The sequence below is a fragment of the Colossoma macropomum genome, unplaced genomic scaffold (genome assembly GCF_904425465.1).
Source record: "Colossoma macropomum unplaced genomic scaffold, Colossoma_macropomum, whole genome shotgun sequence".
Taxonomy (NCBI): domain Eukaryota; kingdom Metazoa; phylum Chordata; class Actinopteri; order Characiformes; family Serrasalmidae; genus Colossoma; species Colossoma macropomum.
Window position 1 is genome coordinate 32,465,380 of NW_023494798.1, and position 12,247 is coordinate 32,477,626.

A 12,247-nucleotide genomic window follows, 5' to 3' on the forward strand; every position below is an offset into this window, starting at 1 on the left:
CAATATAAATGCCTTTCCAAAAGCTACATTTATGGGTTTGCTGGTTTAGGAGAAGCATCATTTCTACATCAGCACATGCGCTGTTTATAGCATCGTCCACTTTAACCCCTCAGTAAACTGACAGACATTTATATGGAAGCCCATTGCAGGCAACAGGCCTCATTCTCATTTCTTCTTAAAACCCACTTACTCAGTTTTCTTGACATTCACCAGAGTTTTCTTGTTTTGGGACTTGTTTTTAGGTAAGAACAGAATCCACACACTCAAGAGCACAAAGGTGAGAACAACTCTGCGGTTTAAGAGCACAAAATGAATCTGACAGACTTTTTCAGATCTTTCTCAAGAACACATTTAAGAGCAAACTTAAGAAGACACTGGAGAATGAGGCCCAATGTTTTTTTTTTTTCCTTCTCTGTTTCTGGCAGCAGTTTGCCAACTTTTTGGTGCAGTAAATTTTATAATAATAATAAAATAATGACTTATTTTCTCAAAACAGCTACTTAGTATCCGGAAATAATGGCTTACTAGGTAGAAATAATAATTTAATTTCTCAAAATCTTGAACTACATTTAAAAAAGGCCCAAAAATACAGTTCTTTGAGCGATGTCGTAGAAGAACTTTCCCAAAGAACCTTTTTGTAAATGTGTGAGGTTTTAAGGTGTAAAGAATCTTCACATAGTTTAAAACTTCTCTACCAATTTATGTGCTCTTCCAAAAATCTTTGCATTTTTTTGGAGGCTCGTTAAACTTTAAAGAGGTTCTTCTCATGCTTTAGGGAACCAAATTTGGTTCTTCTACGGCATTGCACAAAACAGTGTAGTATTTTGAAATGACTTACTATCCCAAATTAATTACTTACTTACTTGGAATTGAGGTAGTCACTATTTGGAGATCATTATTTTGAGATGCTTATGCAAAGTTATGAGAAAATAAGCCTTATTTAGAGATACTAAGTCAATATGTTGGCCTAAAACAGAATCTGCGAGAAATGGGCTTCCATATGTTTACATCTGCATATGCACCATTTAACCCTCCTATTATATTTGGGGTCAGTTTGACCCAGTTCAGTGTTTAACATCTCTAAATAAATGATTGACATCACTTTTGGCTTCATATTTAGTGACTTTTCCTAATTTAATGGGGAGAACTGAGTACACGTAAAATTAACATCATGATATGTTTTCAATGGACATTTTGTACTCATTGGTGTTCTTTGGGGTCAGTTTGACCCCAGACTGTTTTAACTGTATAAACCATAGATATCAACATTTTACACGCATTTGTTTTGGTTGTTTTGGATGATATTGATCACTATAACATGCACTTTTATAATCTTCTAAAACATTCCTCTGCTTTAGGGCCCAAATCTAACATACTCACACCTGTAGTAGTGTGAGAACCAGTAGTTCACACCATACAGGGGGAGGGGAAACATAATTACCCATCAGAACTCTGATATTTCCCAGAGGTTTGACCTCCTGTGGTCAAACTGACCCCAAAGATAAAAGATGTTCATAAATTTGAGGATAACAGGAGGATTAGCAAAAATTTTCAGTCTAACACAATTTATACATTTGTTATGGTGCCAGTGGAAGGATCTTCAGTCTGGGATCTGGCTCAAAACAAAAAAGGGTAATTTATGACGCCCATATAATACAGACAGATTCCTGTATCATGTCTTCGTGGACACACTATAATTCAGGGATTTGGCACGCTGCGCTGTGCGGCAGGCCTGCTTGTTGCAACTTCATCCTTTCAGCTGCGTTTTCTCATGATATAAATACTTCCTTTAAACAGAGCTTGAGAAACCACTTCTGTGGTGTCTGAAATATTGCTCTGAGCATAAATACTTTCCCTTTAAAGCGGTGCGAGTCGGAAGCAGCTAACCACAGTTTACTGTACAGAAAAAACAGCTGCACTGCCACCGAAACAAAGGCTTTCTTGGTAGAAGCTGCCACCTAGTGGCTGCAATCTGTCACTTCTGCACAGTATTCACATGTATTTTGCACAGTTTGTACAAACACAGAGTTCAATACTACTTCATCACTTCTTCAGCCTATTCCACCAGGCGTGCTCAGGCCTGACTGTTGGAAATAATGGAGCCATAATGAAAGGTGAGTGAGATTTTGCATTGATGCTGATTACAAGGCATGTGGATGCCTTGTTACAGAAGTAAGTCTTTTGGGAATGGAGAATAATTTCTCGAATCCAGTGGAGTAGCCAGTGGGATAGTGCAGAGAAGGCCCACTTCAACACTGAAATCTTAACTGGGTGCCTTATAAAGACAGAAAGATCCAATTTCTTAACAAAATACCAACAGACAGAAGAAATGCCTGTTTATCTGTTTACGCTCTTATTCATAGAGCAGACTGTGCATGTTGTTTTCAAACAGATCCTTCAAAACCTGCCACGTCATACAGTCCCATGCCTGAATTTCAAACTTCTTTGTTTTGTTGATTTTCTAAGTGAAAACATGTTAACACATCCTCTACAGGAACACACTTAAACAAGGCATTCTCCTGCAAATCGAAGTCCACAGTTTGCTGAGTTTAATGAGTTGGAAAAAAAAACCCATAAAATATAACTTTTTTATAGCCATAACTTTTGCACAGGCCACATTTTGTGTTTTGTATTAATTTTTCAACATATGATAAATTCAGCAAATAAAGTTTTGGTGCATTAAAATCTGCACTGTAGAACTTCTTTTCACTTGGAAAATCATCAAAACGTAATTTCACTAGGGGTGCACAAACCTTTGCATACAACTCACACGATTCATTATTTAAAGTAAACATTCAGGTTAACACTACACTGTTAGAAATAAAGGTTCTGTTCAGGTACATTTTTCGTTCATCAAGGTATAAATGATGTAAATGTTCCCTCAAAGGTCCAACAGTGGTTTTAAGGTCTGATTGTGAACCTTAAATAAGTGTTTCCAGGTGAAAAGTTCGTATTTGTACCTTTTCATAACTGAATGTTTTAAAACAGAACAGTAAAATAAAAGCCTGGAGACGAGACGGGGTGTGTGGAGTCAGTACAGCTTAGAAAATATCATTTCAGTGGATTATGGTTCAGTTATGTTCCCTGACTGAAGGTACTGAGATGGACCCTTGAGGGTCCCACCCCAGTGACAGTTTAGTACCTTTATTTCTGAGAGTGTAGGTGCTTAATGTTAGGTTAGGTGAACTCTGAGACATTACATTAGTGAGTGAATAAGCGAATTACATTGAAAATCATTTTTGTATGAGTGGCCCATTTTGCACTGGGACCCAAACCTACTAGTTATGCCACTCCAATCTGCTGGAAAACCAGCATTCGTCTATGACTACATACACTGTTCTTGGCTTCCTTGCTACTGTCACTGTTTCTGTAACTCAAAAAATGGTAGTGAGGATCTAAAGAGTGACCGTTACAATATGTCGGAACAAAACCTCATATCTCTGTTTTTTGTCGTTTTTCAGTTTGTGACGTAATTTGAAAATGCCTGTTGCTCTTTACTTTGTATGTAAAATTCAAGACGAACGGACTAAAAGAAACGGCCCAAAATGACTTGGAAATAAGTCTGGTTTCACTGACTTCCATTAAAAGTAAAGTATGTTTTTTCCTTCTCCTGTAAAGTTGCCATTTTGGAGATACTGGGTTTTGTTCCGACAACAGCGATATGATATGTTTCACTGTACTTTTATGAAACTCGTTCATTTAAGCTTACAATAATCTCACTTGAGCTTTTTTATTGCTCGTTCTCTTCATGTTCGCGCTGCAAAAAAAATATCTTGGCAAGTGGATTATTTTAGATTGCTGTATGAATATTATAAGATTATTCAACTCATTTCTAGATATTTTTTACTTGTTTTAACGTTTTATCTGATGAAATTGTCTAATTATGTGCTCATTTCAAAAAATGGTCAGCCCATGGAATGACATTTTCTCTAGATAAAATGACTTAATAAAAACACCTAGAAATATGTTGATAAATTTCATAATATTCTCACAACAGTATCACAAAAAGACACACTAGATATACTGACTAGATTTCAGATGTTTTCAAGATAATGCCAAGATATTCACTGTCCCAAAGCAGCTTGTCCAGAAGTGTGGGTGCTGTGGGCGCCCCCTAATGGGCATCACCCAGACAGAATATCAGGAAAAACTCAGTATGAGGAGGAATCACTGAAAGGAACCAAGACTCATAAGTGGAACCCATACTTCTCTGGGCTGGAATTTTGGAGTTCCTTTAGCCCAGAAGCTCTGATACGAGCTGTGTCCTTCTCCCACTTATAGATGGTCTGGCCAAAAACCAAATGTCCATGGTTTCCCTCCCTTACCCCAAATGTTATTCCATTAGCTGACCAGCGTCTGAAGTTTCCTTCTTTGGTTTTGCACTGGAGCTACGAGGCCAATGTAGCTAATAAGTAATATAAGCTTAAAGCCACCAAACCGCATACCAGTAATCACAAACTTATACTTTTGTACATTTTTATAGATATTAATATGCTGTGGTGAACCGTCACTATTACTGGTAAGCCTTCTCTAAAACTCCAGCAGCACTGCTGTGTCTGATCCGCTCAGACCAGCACAACACACACTAACACACCACCACGTCAGTGTTACTGCAGTGCTGAGAATGATCCACCACCCAAACAGTACCTGCTCTGTGAGGGTCCATGGGGGTCCTGACCACTGAAGAACAGGGTAAAAGGGGGCTAACAAAGTATGCAGAGAAACAGATGGACTACAGTCTGTAACTGTAGAACTACAAAGTGCACCTATATAGTAAGTGGAGCTGATAAAATGGACAATGAGCGTAGAAACAAGGAGGTGGTCAGAATGTTATGCCTGATCGGTGTATATATATATATATATCATAATTATATTAGGTCATAAAGTGTCAAACCCACACAGGCTTTTCTCAGGTGAAACTACAATGCTAACATAGCCAACAAATGAGAGTTTATAGTCATTAGCTTTGTGTCAACTGCATGCTTGAGTCATCAAACACATGCTTCAAAACCAAGTTAATGATTTTAAATAATCATGCTAATATGTTTTCTGGCACATAATGTCCTTAAAAAAGGACAAAAGTATACATTTGTGATTTTGGTATGCGGTTTGGTGACTATTAGCTTCCATTATTTGTTAGCTACATTAGCCTTGTAGCTCCAGTGCAAAACTAAGGAAGCAAACTTCAGACACCAAACATGTCTTAGCTGATTAACTACTTTTTGGGTAATGGGAAAACTGTTTAAATGAGATTTTTGGCCTATCGCTTCAGCCGATCTTCTCCCTAAGCGTGTTGATCTTGAGCAGGAGGCTACGTGTGCCTTTTCTGAACTTGGACTGTGTGAAGTAGAAGAGGATGGGGTCCAGCACGCTGTTCATGCTGGCAAAGGGCCTGGTGCTCTTGTAGATGACGGCCAGGAGGTTCCGCAGCTCGCAGGGTGCTGTGGGCATGGTCCGAACCAACAGGTATAGCGTTTTGGTCACGTGGAACGGCAGGAAGCTGATGGCGAACACTATCACCACGATTATGATCATTTTGACCGCTTTGCTCTTCTTTTCTTCAGCTGCTTCGCCTCTAGCTTCCGCAGGGCGGCACAGCACCCGCGCCATACTGCAGTAAAGCCTCACTATGATCAGGAAGGGCACCAGAAAGCCCAAGCAGGTCAGGGCCAGTCCATATGGAACATACTGGGCAGAACGTTCAGGCACGCTAAGGTCATAGCAAACCGTGCGGTTTCTCTGGATTCCTGTGGCCGCAAACTCGAAAGTCGGAGCGACTAGCACGGCCACGGTCACCCAGACACAAGCACAAACCACCCAGGCTAGTCTACGGCCTCCCTTTCTAGGCCACTGGGCCAATGGATGGCAAATGCCCAGGTAGCGCTGGAAGCTAATGCAGGTGAGGAAGAAAATGCTACCATGAAGGTTGCTGTAGAACTGGAAGCGAACTAGCCGACAGGTGAAGTCCCCAAAAGGCCAGTAGTCCCAGCTAGCATAGTTGTAGATTAGCAAAGGCAGTGAGCAGACGTATAGAAAATCAGCCACCGCCAGGTTTAGCATGTAGATGTTGTTGCGGCTCAGTGCCCGGCGCGTGCTCCATATCCGCAGAATGACCGCGATGTTGAGCGGAAGGCCCACAATGAAGACGACGCTGTAGACGATGGGCAGGAGAAAGCGCTTGAAGTCCTCGTTGTAGGTGCAAGAGGGGAGAACGGCAGAAGAGGAGTTGTCCATGTGCACAGTGACTGACCGCTTCACATTCTGAAACAGAGAGAAGGAAAGAACCAGTTATCAAACATGTTACGCACACAGACAAACGCCTTATGTCTGAAGTCACAGTTCAGAAAAATATCCAGTTTACATTATTTTTCCTCTTAGCCCAAATGCAGTCAATCAGTCAAGACATGTTTGGTGCTAGAGTTTTCAGTATGTATATTTAGTTTGGCATCAGGTGGCCAGTGAGTAGAACCACAAGGTAGGTATTTCTGATAAAGTGGCCAGTGGGTCGAGGCACAAGGTAGGTGTTTCTGATAAAGTGGCCATTGAGTAGAAGCACAAGGTAGGTATTTCTGATAAAGTGGCCAGTGGGTCGAGGCACAAGGTAGGTGTTTCTAATAAAGTGGCCATTGAGTAGAAGCACAAGGTAGGTATTTCTGATAAAGTGGCCAGTGGGTCGAGGCACAAGGTAGGTGTTTCTAATAAAGTGGCCATTGAGTAGAAGCACAAGGTAGGTATTTCTGATAAAGTGGCCAGTGGGTCGAGGCACAAGGTAGGTGTTTCTAATAAAGTGGCCAGTGGGTCGAGGGACAAGGTAGGTGTTCCTAATAAAGTGGCCAGTGAGTGGAGGCACAAGGTAGGTGTTTCTAATAAAGTGGCCAGTAAGTGGAGGCACAAGGTAGGTGTTCCTAATAAAGTGGCCAGTGAGTGGAGGCACAAGGTAGGTGTTTCTAATAAAGTGGCCAGTGAGTGGAGGCACAAGGTAGGTGTTTCTAATAAAGTGGCCAGTGAGCGGAGGCACAAGGTAGGTGTTTCTAATAAAGTGGCCAGTGAGCGGAGGCACAAGGTAGGTGTTTCTAATAAAGTGGCCACTGAGTGGAAGTACAAAGTAGGTGTTTCTAATAAAGTGACCAGTGTGTGGAAGCAAAACGTAAGAGTTTCTGATAAAGTGGCCAGTGAGAGGAAGCACAAGTATGTTTTTCCAAAAAAATGGCCAGTGGGTGGAAGCACAAAGATGGCATTTCTAATAAAGTGGCCAGTAAGTGGAAGCACAGGGTAAGTGTTTCTAATAAGCGGATGGGGAGTATCACTGTTTGGAGTCCAATTCATAGGAATAAAGCGTGCAAGCAAAAGCTTAACTTCTTAGTCTAAACTTATTAATGAGCTCATTGATTAAAAGGACTCGGTCCAAGCAGCTTTTAATTCAATCTCAGGCTCTGGCCATTGATTTATGCAGGAAGTCAGTGGTGTAATTGTGCTTGGCACAGACACCAAGGGCACTGGACATGTACATGAATCACACTAATCACGCTCTGAACCAGCCAAGCACGTTCTAATTCCCCCTGTGTGTTTCAGTTAGCTAAAACCTGGAAACACAAACCCTGTCTGAGTATTCACTCCCACATAGTTGTACGTGTGCTTGTTCGTATTCCCACAGGTGATGCTAACCTACATGCCTAATTTGATGCACTGTAGCACTGTCAATAGCATTAATGCTTTCATTAATAGCACTACATGCAGGTTTAAACCAGCTTCTTCTGCTTCCAGACTTCCTCCCTGTTGCCGCGGTTGCAATGGTAGTTAAACTGTTTATTATTGTCATTTAATTGAAAACAAATCCAAAGCTCTGCTCCTCTAAAGATGGATGATTTTTCAAAATCCCTGCATAATTAAATAAATGGTTTAGATTGATGGTGTGAGATGCTCTGTTCTAGAGAAACGTACAGTCAGAATTGTTCACAGTGGTGGTGACAGGAACCAGATGACCACCTCTAAAAGCTTCCTCACAGAAAGTTATTAAATGAATGGTTATGAATACGTTGCCTGATGTCTGAGACACTGTTTTATGAGAAGGTTTTGGCCTAAATCACATTTTAAATCCATTCATGGTGGAGGGGTACATTAATAGCTTTGTGCAGCAAAGCAGTTCCTAAAGAAAACGTACGTGTTTCTAATAAAGTGGCCAGTGAGTAGAAGCGCAATGTAAGCGTTTCTAATAAAGTGGCCAGTGAGTGGAGACACAACATGAGCATTTCAAATAAAGTGGCCAGTAAGTAGAAGCGCAATGTAAGGGTTTCTAATAAAGTGGCCAGTGAGTGGAGACACAACGTAAGTGTTTCTAATAAAGTGGCCAGTGAGTGGAGACACAACGTAAGTGTTTCTAATAAAGTGGCCAGTGAGTGGAAGCACAAGATAGGTGTTTCTAATAAAGTGGCCAGTGAGTGGAAGCGCAACTTAAGCGTTTCTAATGAAGTGGCCAGTGAGTGGAAGCACAAGATAGGTGTTTCTAATAAAGTGGCCAGTGAGTGTAAGCGCAGTGTAAGCGTTTCTAATAAAGTGGCCACTCTGTGGAAGCACAAGATAGGTGTTTCTAATAAAGTGGCCAGTGAGTGGAAGCGCAACTTAAGCGTTTCTAATAAAGTGGCCAGTGTGTGGAAGCACAAAGTAAGCATTTCTAATAAAATGCATAGCTTTCTGCAGCAAAGCAGCCCCTAAAGAAAAGTTTTACCACTATTTCACCATCATTAACATCCCATATAAAACTCAGAAGACACGTGTCGGTTCACTGGAGGTTTTGGATAATAAATAAAATGCCTATATTTGTGTTTACGTCTTTGTTTACATCTTATTCATTTAATAAAGTAGAATGTTTTTAAAAAATTGGTAGAATTTGCAATATCAACACTGAGCCACTAGAGGGTGCTAGAGTGAAGTCCATGAAATTCTCGTCGGTGATGTAAGCACAGTGCTCAGCTATTTCTTTAAAGGCCTCTTATACACTACAAGAGGTCTCAAACTGACAGTGAATGAAGGGCCGGTGGGTGGCCATCACAAAAAACAAACAACAGATGAGCTACAGTCGCTAACTGTACAGCAGCAAGGTGGAGCTACAGGAGAGGGGTTTGTAAGTGTACACAGGAGGAGCGCAGTACACTGCACTGCAAAAAATGGTATCTTCTCAAGTAAAATTATCTTAAATATAGTCAATAAATCTAATATTTCTCCTGTTGAGATTGTTATAAGCTTAATTTTGAGATTATTTAACTTATTTCCAAACATTTTTTACTTGTTTTAAGTGATTTTATTCAGTATAATTATCTCACTGTATTGGCAGATCGTTGGGCTTGTTGTAAGAAATGTGCTTGAAATCAGCAAAATTATCTGCCAGTATAGTGAGATCATTTATTTGATAAAAATGACCTAAAACAGGTAAAAATGTCTAGAAATAAGCTAAACAATCGTATAATGAGTGCACAGCCATCTCAAAATGGGAAATATTAGATAGATCGACTAGAATTAAGATCATTTCACTTGATTAGATGGTATTTTTTGCAGTGTGTGTAAGTGTACACAGTGTCACTGCTGTGCTGAGAATGGACCACCCAAATAACATCAAGACAACAGCAGGTTTGTGGTCAGAAATCTGAAAATAGTGAAAGGGTTACAGGAGCTGATAAACTGTACAGAAACAGATGAGCCAGAGTCGGTAACAGCACACCTTTATAGTGGATCTACACAGATCAGGTATAACATCATGACCACCTTCTTGTTTCTATGCTCATTGTCCATTTTATCAGCTCCACTGGCCATACAGGTCCATTTTGTAGTTCTACAGTTACAGACTGTAGTCCATCTGTTTCTCTGATACTTTGTTAGCTCCCTTTTACCCTGTTCTTCAGTGGTCAGGACCCCCATGGACCCCCACAGAGCAGGTACTATTTGGGTGGTGGATCATTCTCAGCACTGCAGTAACACTGACGTGGTGGTGGTGTGTTAGTGTGTGTTGTGCTGGTACAAGTGGATCAGACACAGCAGTGCTGCTGGAGTTTTTTAAACACTGTGTCCACTCACTGTCCACTCTATTAGACACTCCTACCCTGTCAGTCCACCTTGTAGATGTAAAGTCAGAGACGATAGCTCATCTGCTGCTGCACAGTTTGTGTTGGTCATCCTCTAGTCCTTCATCAGTGGTCACAGGACGCTGCCCACAGGACACTGTTGGCTGGATATTTTTGGTTGGTGGACGATTCTCAGTCCCTCAGTGACACTGAGGTGTTTAAAAACTCCAGCAGCACTGCTGTGTCTGATCCACTCAGACCAGCACAACACACACTAACACACCACCACCACGTCAGTGTTACTGCAGTGCTGAGAATGATCCACCTTGTGACCTGCCTGTAGATGAGTTAAACCAGACCTCCGTATGTTGTGACATCACAACCACAGCTTACTGGCAGTTTGGCTCGCTGTGTTCAGGGGTCGAGCCTGAAGCAGAAAAAGGTGGATGTTCTCGTCTTCTCGGCCAAAACAAATCAGGCCTGAATGAAGTGTGAAAGAAAATCGCAATTTAAATTGCAGTTATAGTCAGAAAAATCGCAATTAGATATTTTCCCCAAATCGTTCAGCCCTAGCCCTGACGTTAGCAAAAGTACCATGTTTAAAGCTGCACTATGTAAGATTTGTTGTCAAAATTGAAAGAAGAATCGTTACTGAATGAGGAGATAAAAACAGGCTAAAATATGGTGAGTGTGTGCTGCTGTGAGTCGCCCTGAAAAGCCTGAAATAATCATTTAAATGTCAGAGGCGTCGGGACGGGAGTTTTTCACACCACATCATACGTCTTTATGTATTAACGTCACACACACAGACTCAAAAAGAAGGTCCGGCTCGATGTTTCGGTCTTAAATGATCTCAAAATCAACACTATACTGATGAAGATGTGATGACAATAGTAGATAATTCACCCACATCCACTGAAGACGCTCCTTCACCAGGTTTTGACTGAGTTCTCTTTGAATTCTCTTTCAATCATCAGTTTCATCCGCTCGGGGAGGGAGCCCGAAGCGCAACCCACATTACAAAGGCTACGTTCACATTACAAGCCTCATTGCTCAAATCCGATCTCTCTGACTCGATGGTTCACACTCGTTTAGGTAAGTGATTCAAATCTGTCATCAATGTGACGAACCGGCGTCCTGAAATGACCCTCATGAGCTCATCCTACTCAGTAACGTCACGTGAATGAATCACGTGCATCATCAGCACAAACTAACGAGCAGAACGAGCTTCGCTGAGAAGATCATTAACTCTGATCAGCTCTCAGCTTCATTATTAGACCGAGACGAAGGAGAAAAAGGTGAGATGAACTGCTTTTCCACCGTTTACAGGCTTTAACATCTGTTCAGCGTTGCCGCCATGGTAACGCTGAATGATGGCGCACGCGCAGCGGAAGAAAAGCACATGAATTCTGATCTGAGCGTCACATTAAGGTCGCATGACCACAAATCGGATACGTATCCGATCTAGGACCACATATGAAAGTGGCTCAGGTCGGATTTGAAAAGATCAGATTGGCGTGTTCACACAGCCCTGAAAACACCAGATCTGAGTCACATTAGGGCAAAAAATCAGATTTGTGCCACTTCAGTCTGGTAATGTGAAAGTAGCCAAAATGTTGTGCAATTACACATTTCCACCAGAGAGGTCTCCAAATCCCCAAAACTTACATAGTGTATCTTTACATTTGTTTTAGATTAAGTGACCCTTACTAATTTCACAATGGGGAAATTTCACTTCCGCAATCTAACACATCCGTGCAGTGGAACACCACATACACACTAATAAACACACACACTGAGGGGCAGTGAACACACTTGCCCGGAGCGGTGGGCAGCCATATCCGCAGCACCTGAGGAGCAGTTGGGAGTTAGGTGCCTTGCTCAAGAGCACCTCAGTCACGTACTGTCGGCTCAGGGGATCAAGCTGGTGGCCTTGTGGTTGCAAGGGTGGTTTCCTAACCTCCAGCCCACAACTGCCCCCCCCCTCCCCCCGACCACTGCATGTAGAGGAGTAATTTTTACTTAGAAAATCAACAAAAGATGTATTTTGTTCAAACTTTTGCATACAGCTCTATATAGCAGGTGTTTCTGATATAAACACTAAACTAAACTACTAAACTGGCACCTCAAAAATAATTAATGAAACAAACTCCACCTCTGAAACGGGGCAGTTGCAGCAGAACTGTGTGTTC

At 41.5% G+C, this 12,247-nt stretch overlaps 1 protein-coding gene across 1 annotated transcript in view; it reads right to left on the minus strand.

The window, feature by feature from the left end:
• Positions 1 to 3,649: 3,649 nt before the first annotated feature.
• The window catches only part of LOC118818350 (P2Y purinoceptor 3), a 47,407-nt gene continuing 38,809 nt past the window's right edge, over positions 3,650 to 12,247 (minus strand). The window contains exon 2 of the mRNA XM_036585585.1: positions 3,650 to 6,261. Coding sequence (XP_036441478.1) covers positions 5,269 to 6,234 — 966 coding nt within the window. The 5' untranslated portion in view covers positions 6,235 to 6,261 and the 3' untranslated portion in view covers positions 3,650 to 5,268. The remainder of the gene's footprint in view (positions 6,262 to 12,247) is intronic.